Source organism: Ambystoma mexicanum, chromosome 6p (genome assembly GCF_040938575.1).
Source record: "Ambystoma mexicanum isolate Mex_15411 chromosome 6p, UKY_AmexF1_1, whole genome shotgun sequence".
Taxonomy (NCBI): domain Eukaryota; kingdom Metazoa; phylum Chordata; class Amphibia; order Caudata; family Ambystomatidae; genus Ambystoma; species Ambystoma mexicanum.
Genome location: NC_090935.1, coordinates 1,059,927,096 through 1,059,944,386, shown reverse-complemented (window position 1 = coordinate 1,059,944,386; position 17,291 = coordinate 1,059,927,096). Strand labels below are relative to the sequence as shown.

Genomic DNA, 17,291 nt, shown 5'->3' with positions numbered 1-17,291 from the left:
TTTAGAAGGAAATGTGTCCTTTACTCTAGCGGTCACTAGATTCTTATTGAATATCCTTCCATCTACTTTTAAAAACATCTTGGTGATAGAGATATTTTGTTTTATAGCACTTCTACCCTTCCACTCTGTACATGTGCGCGTAGTCAATATTGTCGTATTAGGGGATCACGTTTTATGTTGTATTCTGTTAATTTTTGTTTTGCAATTGTTTTGTAAATTGTGTTGTATAGTTTATGTTACTGTACTTCTGAGAAAGGTTTGTTTATAAGCCATGCAGGGCACAGTAAATAAAAAAATTTTTAAAAAAACACAACCACAAAAAAAATAAGATTTTTTTCTAAATTGCCAATGGGCTGCTCCTTCCCAAATGCATTGACCCAAACAAAAAAAGACTGCCTTTATTGTTCTCTTAACAAAATACAACTTATATCCAATTTTTACATTTGGGAAGGATGAATAGTCAGAGCTCACAAGGAACAGCGTTCAACAGAAACGCAACCTTAACCCTTCAGCATAGGATGTTTGCAACCAGGCAGTTCCAACTTTGAAGCTTCGCTAGAATGCAGTCGTCTACTAGGAACATGGAGTTTGGTCAGCTGACACGAGGGACTGGAATTGATCCATAGATCATTTTCCAAATCAACATTAGACCACTCTGAAATGGATGGTCCATAAAGAATTATTTTTATTCCCTCTAAAGTGAAATGAGCACACTTATAACTACTCAATGCTTATTTCACTATTCTGTGCTGCCCCGACTAGTCAATCTTATTTCTCTCTTCTGCATGCTTGGTTACCCAAATATGCTGAATCAGCAGTATATGGCACGCCTCACAAACGTAGGGGGTGGGGGGGCTCAAATTGTCTGGTACAACTGATCACCACATAAAAAAAAGATGAGCAGCCTTAAACCTTTGCATGTCCTTATGACCCAGGCGGATCTCTGTGGCTGTGACATGGTTGTTGCTTCTGGCAACTACGAGCAAGCTTGCATGGCCAAGCAGAGTCAACTACACTACGCCGGCTACTGAGGAACAAGAATCTTCCAATTAGCCATTCCAGCCTCCAGGCATGGGTCCTTGGCGTTTACCAACCCTGATGGGAATTTGATGCGACAAGAGTCCTCCAGTGCCCTCAGGGGTACTGCCCGATGCAGGACAGGAGGGAGCCAAACGTTTGGAATATTCAAGGCAATGAGGGTAGGTCACACTGCCTGCCTCCCCGAGGCGCCATTTCTTGCAGGCGGCCTGAAATGAAGTGACCTCCAGGCTTATTGTAGTTACTTCACAGGTTTATTACCAGCTTCTTAAATTACATTAAGTAAGTTACATAGTACATAAAGTACCTAAAACAAGACACTGGCCCCATCACCCAGGCAGGGGTCTCCCAACTGCCTGGCTTGGAACCTTACCCAGGCATTCTCTCACACACACACTACATATGACATGACATGGACACGGACACACACACACACGGGGGGTCTCTCTCTCTCTCTCTCTCTCTCTCTCTCTCTCTGTCTCTAAATATGGAGAGGCGTCCCTAGTCCCTTTTTAAGTAGGGCTCCTCAACCCAGAAAGCATCTTCCCTCTCTAACCATTTTTGCTGACATGGCGTTCCTCACACACCATTCAAACTGTCACGCTGTTAACCATACATGCTTACCATACTATTGACCTGTGTGTCTCACGTGCCATTCGTACTGACCTGGCATCACACTCATGCCATCAGACTGACCATACTACTAAACTGGCATGTCTCACACACCATTTGTGCTGACCTGGCCTCACACAAACACACATGCCATCACACTGACCCTGCTGCTAAACTGGCATTACTATACACCATCCGTACTGACCTGGCATCGCGTTCATGACATCAGACTGACCATATTGCTAAACTGGCATCTCTATACACACTATTCGTACCTGGCATCACAAACACTTGCCTTCGTACTGACCATACCTTCAACCTGATATGGAACATTCAACCACACTCCTACAGAACACCCTCAATAGAGGCGCTACCTCCCAAAAGAAACAGATTGCGGCTGGCTCTAACACACAAATACTCAACAACAACAACAACGGGGCGCTACCACCAAGAAAAACATATCCTAGTGTCCTATCACCGCACCATGCTAATCATGGCGATCCATACCTTACATCATTGAATTTTAACTGAAAAATTCATGTTGCAATAGCCCATTTCATTTTACACTGGACACACCTAAACTCAAAAAATAAATAAATAAATAAAAATAGCCCGTCAGATGCATTATTCCATACTTGCAGTAAATGTAGAAGTCCATGTTGCATTGTCGCAACTATCCTGCTGCAAATCCTCAAGAAGGTTACTTCTACTATGCATATGCTCATTATACTCCCTGTGCACTCCCAACACCCCATCAACATTAACCAAACACCTAAATGTCCATGGGTGGAACACACGCACCCCTAACCAGTACATCCTCAAAACATTATAGCTAGTTCACAACTAAATGTCGCCATACTCCACACTTATAATTTCCACAGTCCATTTTACCAAGCATGCATTGTACTCCATTAACGGTAGTCATTTTCATTTTCCCCACCACACTTCAGTGAAAAGATACATTCACGTAGGCTCCGCTTAGCAAACCCGTTCCAACTTGTCCATGCAAAATCTATCCCGTCCCGCTTTTACATGAAATAACCTTCTCCATGCAGAGTTCCACCGCTATGATGCTTGCGCTTGACTGATGCTTTACTAAAGCTTGTGCTTACCATACCAATCCAATGTTAGTTTACTTTACGCGCAGCCATTAGAACACGCGCGTAACCTTTAATGCCGCTCCTACGTGGCAGTACCTTCCCGTGGCACGGAGGTGGCTGCTCCGTTGGAATCCACATGAGCCCTAAGCACTCAGACAACTCCAAAAATAATGCAGTGTCAGAGTGACTGATCAGACACTTTTCTGATCACGAACACCAACGCTCTAGGGTTCTTTATTCAAACCCCTCCTTGCTGTGCTACGCAGAACCCTCGTATCCAAACCACGCCGAGGCAGGATTCTGACACTTGCGGCGTTCGGAGCAATCACTGACTCGGCCTGCTACTACGTCATCGTTCCCCACTGCATGCCACACCTCACGGAGCTCCACAGCTCCAATAGCCAGCCTTCCTCGAGCGGTCATTTCGCCCATACTGTTCAGACCTATCCAATCCACAATTTTCAGCCACAGATCCCGGCATAAATCTCCCTTGGAGTATATATCCACACAATGCTCAACTATACATATCCATTGATGAACTCCCAATGCGCTCTCTGAGCATCTTTCAATGCGCATATCCAACACTTCTGCCTTCTACATGCAGACACGACTTGAACCTCCAGGTCCTCCCTGTGATGCTGGAAAGACATCGGAGGGACTGGGCCTCTGTATCCTTGTCCTTTATTTCTGTTTATCATGTGTTCGGTCTTGTTTTCCGCGCAGGAGTTCATGTTGGACTCCTGGCGGTGCGGCTCGTCCTGTATTTGGCTTGGTGAACAGACCCTTGGGATACCCTTGTGGCACCCATGGGTGGGAGTTCGACCCTGTACTCCTAGTGTATGTGTTTGGCCACCTGTGTGTGGCCCACAGAGCAGGGTACGGGCTGGTGGCAGCTCTGTGCTGAACTGACAGGTTCCCTGAGTGTCCTCCATTTTGGGATGCCTAGGCCCTGTCATTGGAATCAGTGGATTCCTGATTGAAAGCAAGAGGCCACAGGGGCGAACCTCGTTTCCTATTGCCTGATACCTTACTTTTCCCAAAGTCCCGGGAAGCCCTGACTCTGTCCCTTCCCCCTGACTGGCTGTTGGGTGGCTGTTCCATATATGGTGCTGTGAGGGAATTCCAGGCCAGACCGGCTGGAGACTTACCAATGATTGTATGCTGTGGGTACGCCCTTTGGGTGGGACCTGGATGAATGGAGTGTGGGATGAATATGCATTCTGTGTTATGGGTGTCTGGTGTTTGACACAATGGCTGAGACAGCCCTGCCCGAAACTGGTATGAATGCAGTGTGTAGTGCTGAATGGCAGAGTGCTTGTCTGAATCCACATTCCTTATTGTGACTGTCAGAGGGAGGAGAATGGCCTGAATGCACAGTGCGCCTGATTGGCTGCATGATTGCCCTTCTGAGTGATTGGTTGCCTAATCTGAAAGCTGCTGTGCCTTCGAAGAACTGATCCAAGAGAGGACCTGGCTAGGAGACCTCTTCCCGAGCTATGAGGGACCATCGTGCACCAGCTGATCTTTGCCAGAGCTCCCTGGTAGACAGACCTACGAAAGGCTGCAGACCGGAGAAGGGGACCGCCATAGAGAACGAAGAGAAGCACCGGACAGCTGTCCACCGTCGCCCCACTGCTCCCTTTGCCTAAGACATTAAATCCAAGGACTCCCATGCTCATCGTCGTCGACTGCTTTCGTCCTGCCAGAGAAAGTCAAGACCGCCGACGACCGAGGAGAATCCGCCAGTGGGTTTCCTGCCACCCGAAGACCTCAGACGCTGACGAAGCTACTGAAGCCAGCCGTGGTTCCGTCCCATTCGCTGACGCCGACGACCCAACACCCTTGCTGGGCCAAAGTTCTTCACCGACTCTTTGTGGCAACTAACACTCGTCGTCGAGGTGCACCGCACGCCTCAGCTTGCAGGACGTTTTTGACCAATCATCAACGAGCACCGCAAATACCAAATCTGCTGCCGCAACGACAGTGTTCGCCCCTTTTCCTCGTGGGATCTCTACAATCCATGGCTCCTACTTTAAAGGGAGCCGCTCAAGAAGGATCCGTCGACGTCCCGACGTCAAACTCGGCTATTCCAGGTACAATGTGGTTGTAGAACTATTTAGAAGGAAATAAGACTCATATTGAATAATATATGGACTGGGCTTGTACAATATATCTGTATTTACAGGTTGCCCAGGTGAGGGGGTCCTCACACAGAACTGTGTCTAGGCAACAGGGCCAGTGTTCTGCCTATTGTTCTAACCAACTGCTTTCCTCCTATGTATATTGTTGGTTCTCTTTATTACTTAATTTATGTGACATTTAAACTAAGTACAAGTTGATGCACTTTAATGAAATCTGATAGTAATTGTGTTACCACGTAGAACTGTGTAAATATTTGCCACTGTAGATTAACTGAGCAAAGTGCATTATTGCGATTATGTATATAACCTTGAAACTTAATTATATAAAGACTGTGTTTTAACTAATACAGTGTGTGGACATTCCTTTGTGGGTGCTTGGGAACTACACTGTACTTAAGAAACAGCCTGCATCACCTCCTGAGAGCCAAGCCTCGATTGCTCGCCACGATACCAACAATAGAGAATTTTGGCTGGGGTCCCCTGTGCCTCTCCTCCGCCATATAGAAAGCAGGAGTACAGACACCCCCCCCCCCCACCCTCCTCCAGTCTTTACACTCCCTTCTATAGCCAGGCACAGCTTCCCCCTCCACTTTATGGGGACAGGTTCACCATCCAGTCTATGGGAACAGCTTCTCCCTCCTGTGGGCACAGCTTCCCGTTACAGTTTGTGGGCGTAGCTACCCTCTCCTCTGCCCTATTTAGCAGTCTCCTTTCCCAATGCCAAGGAGCAACTCCCCAACGAGCTTAAACGTGGCCAGCTCAATCCTGAAGTCCACCCCTCCTGTGCCCTGTGTGATGGGTATTCCTTGATTTGGGGGACAGTGTGTCCTCTTTCCTTGTACTTTCTGCACCCCCAGCAGCAGATATACCAGCTTAGATCGTTCTTTTGGCACCCAGGTTCCTGTTATCTTGACAAGCTCGTCGCCAATGAAATGAAGTGACCTCCAGGCTTATTGTAGTTACTTCACTTGTTTATTACCAAGTTAGATAGTACATAAAGTACCTAGGACAAGACACTGGCTCCATCACCCAGGCAGGGGTCTCCTACCTGCCTGGCTTGGAACCTTACCCAGACATTCTCTCATTCACAACCAAACACTCCATATGACATCACAGCCTTCCACCATGCAGAGCAAGCACTTCACAACACGGCCATAGCCTAATCTGCATGAAAAGCCACCTGATTCCTCCAAACCCCTCTCTCAGTTATGTATTGTTTTCTTTAGGCGGTCCCCGTCTAAGCTGCCTACTCCACCCTGCTCCCAAAGGCTGTGTAGTTTGGGTCATATCAACCAGATGGGAGGATGCATTGTCCGAGGGATTGACAGACCACTTGAGACATGTCAGGTTCAGTACAGCTGTATTTATGAAGGAACATATAGTAGGGTCCTTCCCGATTCCTGAAGTATCACGTCTGGACCAGAATGGAAGGCAAGTGCTTTATTGCGCCAGGTACAGGTAAGTAAGTACAAAGTGTGAAACCACTGGCATCCAGCACCTAGCCAGCTCCAAGACTGTCACTCTGTGGAACAACCCAGAGGCCAACGCTCCACATTCCAGGCACGCGAACTAACATTCCAACAATCTGACATACAGATGACTAGTAACCTGCAAAGCAGAATACTACAGAACACAAATATGTTAATGGCTCATGCTGGACTTGCAAAGAAGATTCAGGCCAACCAAGGTAAAAAGGAGCATTTCCAGTTTTCTTAAGGACCGTAGTCTGTCTGTTTATCCCTCTCTTCGCATGGGCTCTGCCTCCTGGCAGTCAAACGAAAGCCACTCACAGTCTATAGAGTTTAAATTGTACCCCCCATTTCAGGGTTCAGGATTTGCACTCTCCACTAGTTATATTTGACTCTTGGTCAGTAAGAAATAGTGTGCTGTCTGTATATTTAGGCTCAGGTTGTTCATAAAATTACGATGCAATTGAAGACAGAGCTTACACCATAAACCTAGTAAGATTTGTAATCATGACAGCAGAACAAGACCATCCAAAAGGTTGGGTCGCCATGTCAAAGGGGGAAAGGGGTGGTAACAGAAAGTTAGCAGAGGCAGCATAAGACTGCTGCAGTGCCGTCATAGAAGGAGGTTGGGCCAAATCAGTAGAAGGCTGGCTTTTATTCATGCAATACATATTCAAAATAGAAGAGCTGACTCATCAGCCACTCCACCACACTGCCAACTGCCCTCTGTGCGCTTCACACAGTGCAGTATGTTTAAAGGGCCCTCCGCCAACCGCCTGTAAGATGGAAGTATTCAACCCAGTCAAGACCCAGCCTTAGGGTAAGCAGATATGGCAGGACTCAAGGAGCGAAGTATAGACACGTCCACTCGCCTTCTCTACTGCTAACAACTGCACTTTCTATGCATGAAGGGATATGCATACAATAGTCACCCTATTTTCTCCAATCAAAATCCATTTGAAACTTGGAAATTCAACATTAAGTTCGAAGGCACAGACAAGCAAAGAAGAACTACATATCCCACAAAGCGTGTACAGTCCCACATTTTAAGTGCATTAAAAGAAGCAACTGGAAAGGAACCGTGTGGTTATTTATTTATGCAAGACCATAATCGTCCCAAGGGAACTTCAGAAAACGGATAAAGTACAGCACATCGCGGAACTACTAGAGGTAACCGGTACAAGAAGAAAAACTTTGTATGCATCTCAGAATACTTTTTGGTTCAAAGAACGTGTTCAATAATGGTCTAAACCCAGAGGAAACAGTGACATGGTTATAATTTTGTACAAAGGGGGTAGTCATTTAGATCAGTAGATTCCAGTTTGCAATCTTTACTGACGAGATATTTACATATACGCATATATGTTTAGTATTCGGGAAATCAAAAGTACACAAACACCCTGAAATAATATCTAAAAAGGTATCTCTGAAAGGTGTAGAACTACTCTTAACTCAGAGGTTTCACCAAAAATCCAAAACATACACAAGCAAATTTCATTTTTAATAACACGTTGAAAGGTACTCACAAATTAGTTCAATTTAATTAGTGTTGTTTACTAAATGTGAGAGGACGCTAACCCCCTGATTCACAGAAGGGTTTTATGATGGCACAATCCCATAAGAAAACGTTTTTTTGACGAGTCAAATGCACGCAGTGAAGGCAAAAGCTTCTGCTTCTTCCGAAAGTCAGGCAATCATGACTTTTTGTTGGGAATGCTTAGTAGAGGGGGTGGGGTCGATGTAGAAGGAAAATCTGCAAATGGTGCCATGTAAACTAGATTTCTGCCTCGAAAGGGTCATTTGCCTCCGAGCTCCTTGTGTTCCAACTCTGGCCTCCCCTGGGGAGGCCAGAGTTGGCAAATGATTTGCAGGCTGGCTTCCCCAGTGCAAGGATGCCGCAAGGATGTTTCTATCCTTGGCAGACAAATGACTCCATTTGAAGACCAAACAATCTTGAGTGCCTGCAGAGGTGGACCAAAAAGTAGACTTTTCGGACTTTCTTCTATTTTCCAGGGCATCTTCTAGAGCCGACGTCACGCTGCTAAGGAGAAAGCGGCCGTGGCGCAGAGACAGTTGAATAACTTGCATTGCAACTTCATGTCCGTGAGGCGATCCAACATGTCCTCCTCGAGCAGCATAACCTAAAAGGCCAGTTTAATGTCCTGCGCTAGGGTGTGAACCACATAGGCTGCAAAGTGCCAGTACAGGGGATATATTTTGCACAAACCTGGGTATTACTGGTTTATCAATGTCCGACCATTCTTTCTATTCAACCAATGAAAGAGGACCCGGGGTACTTGACTGGAGCTTGACCTAGCCACATGTAGGAGTGTATGTCCGAGAATACAAAAGGCATACAACTACGTATAGGGCGCCTACCAAATCCTCCTCTTTACAACTCCCAAGTGTGAAAATCCTACAATATCTTAACTTAAAATCACAGCAATATATTGAATACCATTGTTAATAAGATAATTCTATACACAATTAAACACAAAATTCAGTGTCATTTTACAAAAAAGTAAAAAATTGTAATACATAAAACAAGATAATAAATTCAAGCTACGAGTCAGCCATAGAAAAGTCACTTGCTACCTCAATTCTATACATATACAGAGGACACCATTCCTTACTTGCCAAGCGTCAGATATCACTAGCCAATGGCAAGTGCACATTTTGCAAGTTGCACAAAATAATAAATATTGTCTAAAACCATAGTATCAGAGTGTTTCATGTCCCTTTCTTATACAACCTATTGCCAGGCTTATAAAGTAATGACCGAGAGTCAATGTCACTAGTCTTGAATCCTTCCACGGGAAAAAGTACCAAAGTTTTATATATCACAGTCCTCCCCAATAGGTATTGCTGTCCAACGTTCCGTTTTTGGGTTATTCACTGGACGACTTCAAGTTCTGCCTGACAATTCTTTCAACAACAACGTCCTTATTGCTTTGTGTGCCAGCTGCAACTGGCATATGCAAGGTTTCCCCGATGTGGGCTAATGCTGCCGCCAAATCTTCTCCCTGCAAACATCTGGCTCCCTTCCGAGGTGGCTCTGGAGCTGCTAGGATGTACCTTCTTCCATGGTTACTAACATGGGCTGGGTGAGCCGAGTAGGGTGCAGGGACCGTCTTGGCAAACTGGAGGGAAACTGGCGTCTCCTACATGTGGCAGTGTTTCTCTATCCATTTGCATGGTGCTGCTGACTCCATACTGATTGGAGCCATGTATCTCCTGCTTATAGCCTAAAATAGCATGGTTAGGTTGGTACCAACAGCTACCAGAAGCTACTTTTATTTCAACCCATTCCATCACACTGACAGTGAAGTTGCTACATATCGAGCAACCAAGCACTCCAAGCGAGAATCGCCCATGTTTCTATACAGATGCCAACACTCCGGTAACATTATGAGAATGGGGCGATTTGCAGTTGATGGTGCAGTATCCACTGCAAGTTGCTCTGTCTTGCCCCACCCTGCGACTTGAAGGACCCTTTGGAGATTCGTTACATGCTCACTATACGTTCCACTTCACAAATAGGGCGCTCTGCCCACCACCTTCAATAGCCCCAGCCTGCCGTGCAGAACTCATGGGTGGGTGGCCTTGAGGAGCAACATGAACTGATCCACTCTGCAGGTACCATTGTTCTATGCATTTTAAGTGGGGAGACACGCAATACATATTAATAAAAACTGTTAATAAGGGATTACATTCCAAAAAGTATTCTTATCCCACAGCTTGAAAGGGCTGGAGACCTGTTCCTTGAGAGCAGAGACAGAAATAATAGGCTGTGGTGGAGGAGGGCAGCCTATTTATAACTAAAAATGGGAGAATTACTATTGGAGGGTTTTTCCATGTTCATTTTTGGGAAAGGATAGCAGTTGGAAGCTGTCTCTCTAAAGAATTCGCCTCATGTAGTAAGGACTTTGAGGAGGAAGGATAGGAATAAATAATAAAGGTTACTTGCAAATAACCTGGCTATTTCTGTGGACTATGTGCACAGTTTTACTTTTTGTTTGTTTTTTTACAGATTAGTCTTCTATTGTTTTCTATGTTGGAGAGCTTTGGGCCCTGTAATCATTTTCCGGGCTAAAATCAAAAACGGTATGTCCTCATATCAACTCAAAGAAAGAAACTGTCCATGTTGTAGGCAGTGATTGATCTCATTTATGATATCGCCACCCTACAGTCGCATTACTCGAATTAAGAGGAGTTTCCCCTCTCCACGTCGATGAAGTTATGTGCGGGCTGTGTGTGTGTGAAAAGCTTTTCTCTTCACTGCGCGCATGTGAAGCGTTAGTGCTGGAAGGGACACTTCCTCTCACGTAGTAAGGACTGCGATGTGGAAGACTGGCGTGTTTTTTTTCTCGACCCAATACTAATTATTTTATGATAATCGGTGGATCAGGCCTTTCTTTCAACACTTACTTACATTAATGCTTACATAGCGCCACACGACCCAGGGGCGCCCATAAACTGATACAAGACAAGAGCGACAAAAACAAACAAAAAAAATAACTTATTGTAAGTAAAACTACAGCGTCCTCTGTTAGTGGTCAAAAGCTACGTGCATGTACTTAAATATATCAGCCAAAATCATATTAAGGAGGGAAAACAAGTTGCCTTGAGAGGTGTTCACAGGCGTATAAACAAATAGAGTTAAACGGAGAGCACACAAATCTAAGACTGGTGTGACATTGTAAAATAAGAGGCAATAAAAGGCTAGATGTTGTGTAATGTGTTTTTATGTATGCATGCATGAAAGCCGTTTTCTGAGTGCTCTGTTAATGTGCAGGTCAATGAGAATATATTTTTTCTATGCAAGTGTGTGTGCACTTGGCCTTCGTTAGGTGTATGAAGGGGGAGCAGGCCCTAATTTCGGGGTGAGGGTGCTACTGGCAGCATGGATTGTACTCTGCATCAAGGGAAAAGCAAACATGACGAGTGCTGTCACATAGCTAGACTGGCATACTTTAGCTATACTTTCTTACTGTGGCAGGGTTCTAAATTGCAGGAAGCTATTTAGCTCTTGTATCAAGTATAGGATAGCCCGATTATCATGACACAAACAGCTACTAGGAATTTCTCTTGGCTCCTCATGCCAACGGGTGCATAAACACATAACTTTGTGACATTAACTTTGGGTTTTGGGAAGGAGTGTAAATAAGCAGCAGGATACCGAGAATGCATTAAAATCATAATGGGTCATAAACATAATGCAAAAAAGTTAAAGTTTGCATCTTTTGACGAAATTAGATTAACGTTGCGGAATATACTAGCTCTCCACCGGTAGCTCCTGCCCACTGGCTGATGCCAGATACCCAGGAGCTTCTTTTAACACCTGCTCAACAAATCTTAATGTCGAACCCTGGTGCGACTCTGTATTTTTAACAGGAGCATCAAGGGTAAAGTAAACATTATGCATGCCCTGACAGATAGTTAGACTGGCTTTGATTGGTGCAGCCAGTATGTGCTGTGTCATAGCTAGTGGTAGAAATGGTGACAAGTGCTGTAGGTTGCATTTCTATCATTTCTACACTGCAAGCATGTCTGACAATTCTTAAATTCAATTTTTCTATGAATTATGCAACTCCAGAACAATAGGCTGGAGAGCTATTGTAAACTTGCACTTACCAATTTTGTATTCTTTAATTTTTATTTAAAATTGATTGAACTATTCTAATTACACTTAGAATTGATTCTTGGATTGTGTGTGCACTTTTAGATTGGGAATAATAATATGATCCCCTAAGGGATCCTTTTTTCTTTTCCAAGTTCTTCCTCCCCTTTCTTTTTCTTTCTTGTTTCCGTCCCCTGTACAGCAGATGTGGGTTTGTTTGCACGTGGTTCCCATCCTGTACTGTAGGGTGAATATTCGTCTGTCATGCACTTTACCTGTATATATTCAATATTTATTGTCTGTTTTATGCTTTTTTATCATGGATTCAGCACTATGTGATTTAATACGTGAACAATAAAGATAATTTGATTTTATACTATCGTTGACCTGGCCTATCCCCTCATTGGGTTCTCACACTGATGGTTGCTTACTTCGCTTGATTTTTCTAGTGGTTTACCCCGCGTGTCCCCACTTCTTTTGGTTGCTTGTGCCATAGCTACTGGGCATCAAGGGTAAAACAAACATGTGTTATTATCACATGGCTAAACTATCTTCCATTGAGGACACTAGTCTGGCCATATAGTCTTACTGTGGCATTTGCATTTTGTTAATGGGCATCAGAGATAGAGCAAACATCGTTAGCCTGATTCATGGAATTATTTGCGTGAAAAACGCAGATTTGCGTGCCTTTCTGCCCGAAAATCCCCATACTTCAAACAGGTATTTTCGGCAGAAAGGCGCGCAAATCTGCCTTTTTCACGCAAATAATTCCATGAATCACGTTGCACATGTGTTATTACATGGCTAGTCTGACCTGCATTAGTGCAGCCAATCTAGACATGTTTTCTTACTGTGGCATAGCATTTATTACTGGCAAATTCAATAGGAGTAATAATGGAAAGGCTGTTTCTACAGCTAAATCAAATTAAAATAAAAACTAAAAAAATGTTTCTAAAAATTAATAATGGAATATATCGATGTAGTATGATTATCTATGGGCACAGCCAGCATGAACATGTTTTTTATACTGCCGTATATTGTGGGCAAAGGCATCATGCAAGTGCGTTGCAAAAAGCTCCTGTGCAATTGTTGCATTTTTTCAAGTGCTACCATACATGCAAACTGTGTGACTTTTTACCCAATCAATTTTTCACAAAAAGTGTGGAGGAAATGCACCTTTTTAACCCATTCTTAGTAGTGAGGGGGAGAACATGCATGAAGCCCACCTTGGTTGGTTCAGGCTCCCACGTACTCGAGGCAAAAGTACGCCTCTCCAGTTAAAAAAAATTCACCAGCTGCCACTGGACACATATAGGTAGGATCATCTAGCAAACTGATCAGCATCAATAATTTTGAAACGCAGAAGGATCACATTAGGATTGAAAGGTTCGAACCAACGAGGTACAAAGTGCGCACGGATAGATAGAATGGGCTTTAATGAATGCTTGAGACAGTCGCTGTTCAGGTGAATGCGAGCTGGGCCTAATGTAGAGGGATAGACATTCAAAGAGGCCAAATAAGCTGTCAGCAAGACTGCAAAAAACGATATTTGCTCAAAATTTGAAATTCACTTGGCACCCTGCAACAGAAGCCATGACCCTTAACATAACACAGGGCTTAAATAACTGGGCTGATTCAATGCAGAATCTATTGTACAATTTAATCTCCAATGATCCAATCACAGACATCATGACTACCTAATTTACTTTACAAAGCTTAATATTTCTGTAAGTGCTAAAGTAGTACATGCACACTAGAACGGGATCAAGAACAACAACTTGGGAAGTACAACATGCCAGTGGAGCCTCAAATGCCCCGATAAACTTTGTGCATGACTAGAGCAGCAATACAGTTCACACACCATTGCAAATAACAACAAGCAAACCAAGTGCATACTGCATACAAATAAAGCGTTCTGTCTTGTGAAGCCTGGACGTCTAGGACTTTGCATCAAATTGACAACAGAGGCAGTCAACAACAATAAACTCGCACTGTAAACGTTTACCTTGCAACAAATCATAATTGCAAAAATACACAAAAGGATGCAGTAGTAATGGCAGCAGGGAAGGAATTGGGCCGAAACAATATGGAATTACACTCCTGCAAAAACTCTTACCGGAGCGCCGTTAAGCGTAGAGCCGTGGCCCAAACTCCCCCAAGTTGAAAACCCCAAGTTGAAAAAGCTCTCTGTCCCCGACTACTGCAAGTCTCCGTTTGGAGTCTCAATGCATGCAGCGAGCGGGGACTTCACTAACTGCATCCGAGAGTCGCCCTTTGATCACCAGAAAAGCAACCCAAACAATGAAACGGTCCAAAGCTGTATATACGTCTCATGTGTTGCACACATTTTTCTGTCAGTGATTATTTTGGCACACCAAATGAGCATCATACCAATTGCATGTTGAGAAGGAATGCACGTTTGAATTACTATCACAGACATGTTTATTAAATTGGTGGCCATTCTTATGTTCCAAAATGCACTTTGTTTTTATTAAGAGCAGCCAGCATCCTGTATTCAGGGCACCAAAAAAATGCTCCACCCCCATGACCCGCCCATACCACTGACAATCCGCCCCCACCTGCTACCCCAGCCACCACCCACAACGAGGGGGTTCCGCAAGTACATTTTGTCAGTTTCCAGCACTGAACAACAGTGAGGCGGTGTGTAGTTATTTATACCTTTGCATCTGCCACAAATACTTCATACTGCACTAGCTATGGCTAAAGTGACACCTATTACCTAAAAATGAAAGGGTTCAAATCTACACATAGAGGGAGATGGGTAAGAAATATACGAATACATAAACATTCTATGGGGAACTGCATAACGTGAAACAAATGGAATTCTGTTTTGGGTTGTGATGTACAGGGGGAGAGCAGGTTGCCACTAAATTGTAAATAGGAAAGACGTGTGTATGGATTGTTCCATGTAGTCGTGGGTTCATTTGTTCTGATGGGGTTATTCTGTCAGCTGGTTTACTTCCATTGAATGACAAATGTTACCTGCTGCAAACCACAATCGAAGAATGGAGTGTTTGCTTAGAGGTACCAAAAAAAGGGAAAGGGAACCACGGGAGAGCCCGTGACTAGGGCAGAAAAGGATACCGCATCAGGCGGGTGTATTGGAGAGGAGGCCTAGAGGGGTTAAGACTGCTGCTAAAACCATTGAGGATAGTCCCGGAGAGAGCAAAATAAAAAAAAGTATCAATGTGGTGCATTTATGATATTCTCTGAGGCTGGGCACTCGAAACTCGCTGGCAGGTCACGAGTCGGACTGGCCATTAAACAGAGGGGGCACACGCGAGTTTCCCCAGCTGGCCAGCGGCATCAAATCCTCCAGGGCAATACATGCCAGATGTGAATGATTTCCTCGCGAAATGTGACCGACCGTTCCTCTTCCTTTTTTCATCAAGCCGAAGCTGTGCCTCAACAGACCAATGCAACACAAAGAATTATCAAATCTAAAGTATTAGCTACACTTCCTGTAGCACCTCCTTCAACACTGTAGTAAAATGGCCGGTTCCTATTCATACGATAGCTACACAGCTCACATTCGCTTGCAGAATAGCTAGCTCGCCGATCCGCTACTCAGAATTATGTTCAAAATCAAGAGTTTATACTTCTGGGGTTGATAAAGTGTGTACCATTTAAATCCCAAATATTATAACGGGGGCTGTAAAGCGTGGGTCAAAGTACTATATGTTTATTTGTATTACGCCCAGCGCCTTTGCACATTGTCTGATTGCACACAGGCACTGGCCGAGCGATAATATTCATGCATTAGGCCGAGCGATAACATTCATGCATTATCTATTGAAACGTTCAATATATTATGGAGCAGTGAAGGGGTTCATAGTAGTGTGGAGGGTGGGAAAATGTCAAGTTTTGAAACTGGGTTAATACTGCCTGGCATCCTGCTCTACCCCAACTCTATGCGGTCACGAAAGTCAGAGACAGTCACATTGTCATTCCGTGAATCTAATAATGGGCCCCCTGCTGTGCATTCATAATGCCCATGAACTACAGAACGACTACAAAGGCGCCATGGCAGGACAACACATCATCCAAATGACCCACGACTTCTACTTCCTCACAATCAGATGCTGCAGAACCCTCCCCTACCCAAAGATCCAGCCCGCACGGCACCCCTCTCCCCCATCCAGCCCCCAACACTCACCGCGCCAGCCTCTTTCATGATGATCCTCTTCACCAGCATTATGCGGGCCCCGGGGCTGCACCGCTTCTTATCTGGGATCATACTGCCTCCATGGTGCGAGCTGCCCGGACTGCTGCTGTTAGTGTTGATGGTAAGAGGAGGTGCTCCACTCTCCGCGGTCGGAATTGCTCCTGCCACTGACAAGGGCTGAGCTCCAGTAAAATCCCGGTCCTCCAGTCCCTCTACCTCCCCCCTGCGCACAGTGGCGGCTCCCGGGGAAGAAGCCGGCAACGCGCGGGGCCCAGCGGCGGGATCCAGAGTGTTAGCGGCTCGGCCGCGCGCCGCCTCCCACACAGCGACCAACAGCCGTCTTCGCCTTAGCTTCAGGGTCCGCAACTGTCACCCTCGAGACCAAGTCCCTTCCTTACTCTCTTGAACAGTTTCTGACACCGGCCACACTCACTGACACACCACCGGAAGCGCGTCACCACCCACTCTGACTGACAGCTGTCACCGTAGCAACGCTTTCGAACAGGAAGTGCCAGCGAAAATAGTAAAAACAAAGAACGGACACAGCTTGTGACACGGTCTAGTTTAAAATAGAATAACTACTACTAAAGTGAGAGGATATTAATGTGCATCTGTATTATAGGGCTAACGCTGCTCAAGAAATGGAGGCAGCCATGGGTGCTCTGCTGGTGGAGAAGCCCCTCACTTTCCTATCGAGTTAACAGCACGTACAACCAAATATGCCCTCTTCTGTGCAGTGACACATTTTAACAGTATCGGGGACTTGACACAAATTATTACGTATCGTATTTTTAACTGCCTGAAACTACTCAGTGTTTTAAATGGAAAAATAGAAATGCAGATACTCGCCAAGCTATGAAACAGGGCATTCCGAAACTGCCCTTTTTAGCGCCGGCCACTTCAGCATGCATGGCAACATTCTGACGGACCTGGGAGGGAGATTTCCACACAGACAGTAATGCATTGGGGCTGCAGTTATTTTATGCGCGAGACCGTGAAAAATAGCTATATTTTTCACCGAAAAATCGTGTGCCTCCTGCCTAAATTGAGAGGGTTGGCTTGTATGCCTTGGGCACAAGTACCTTTTAGGCGTACTTGTTTGCATGCAATTCCCAGTGAGATTAA

At 44.9% G+C, this 17,291-nt stretch overlaps 1 protein-coding gene across 1 annotated transcript in view; it reads right to left on the bottom strand.

Moving 5' to 3' along the window:
* Positions 1 to 16,629, bottom strand: part of LOC138510183 (hippocampus abundant transcript-like protein 1) — a 1,300,033-nt gene extending 1,283,404 nt beyond the window's left edge. The window contains exon 1 of the mRNA XM_069625669.1: positions 16,158 to 16,629. Coding sequence (XP_069481770.1) covers positions 16,158 to 16,238 — 81 coding nt within the window. The 5' untranslated portion in view covers positions 16,239 to 16,629. The remainder of the gene's footprint in view (positions 1 to 16,157) is intronic.
* Positions 16,630 to 17,291: the final 662 nt, after the last annotated feature.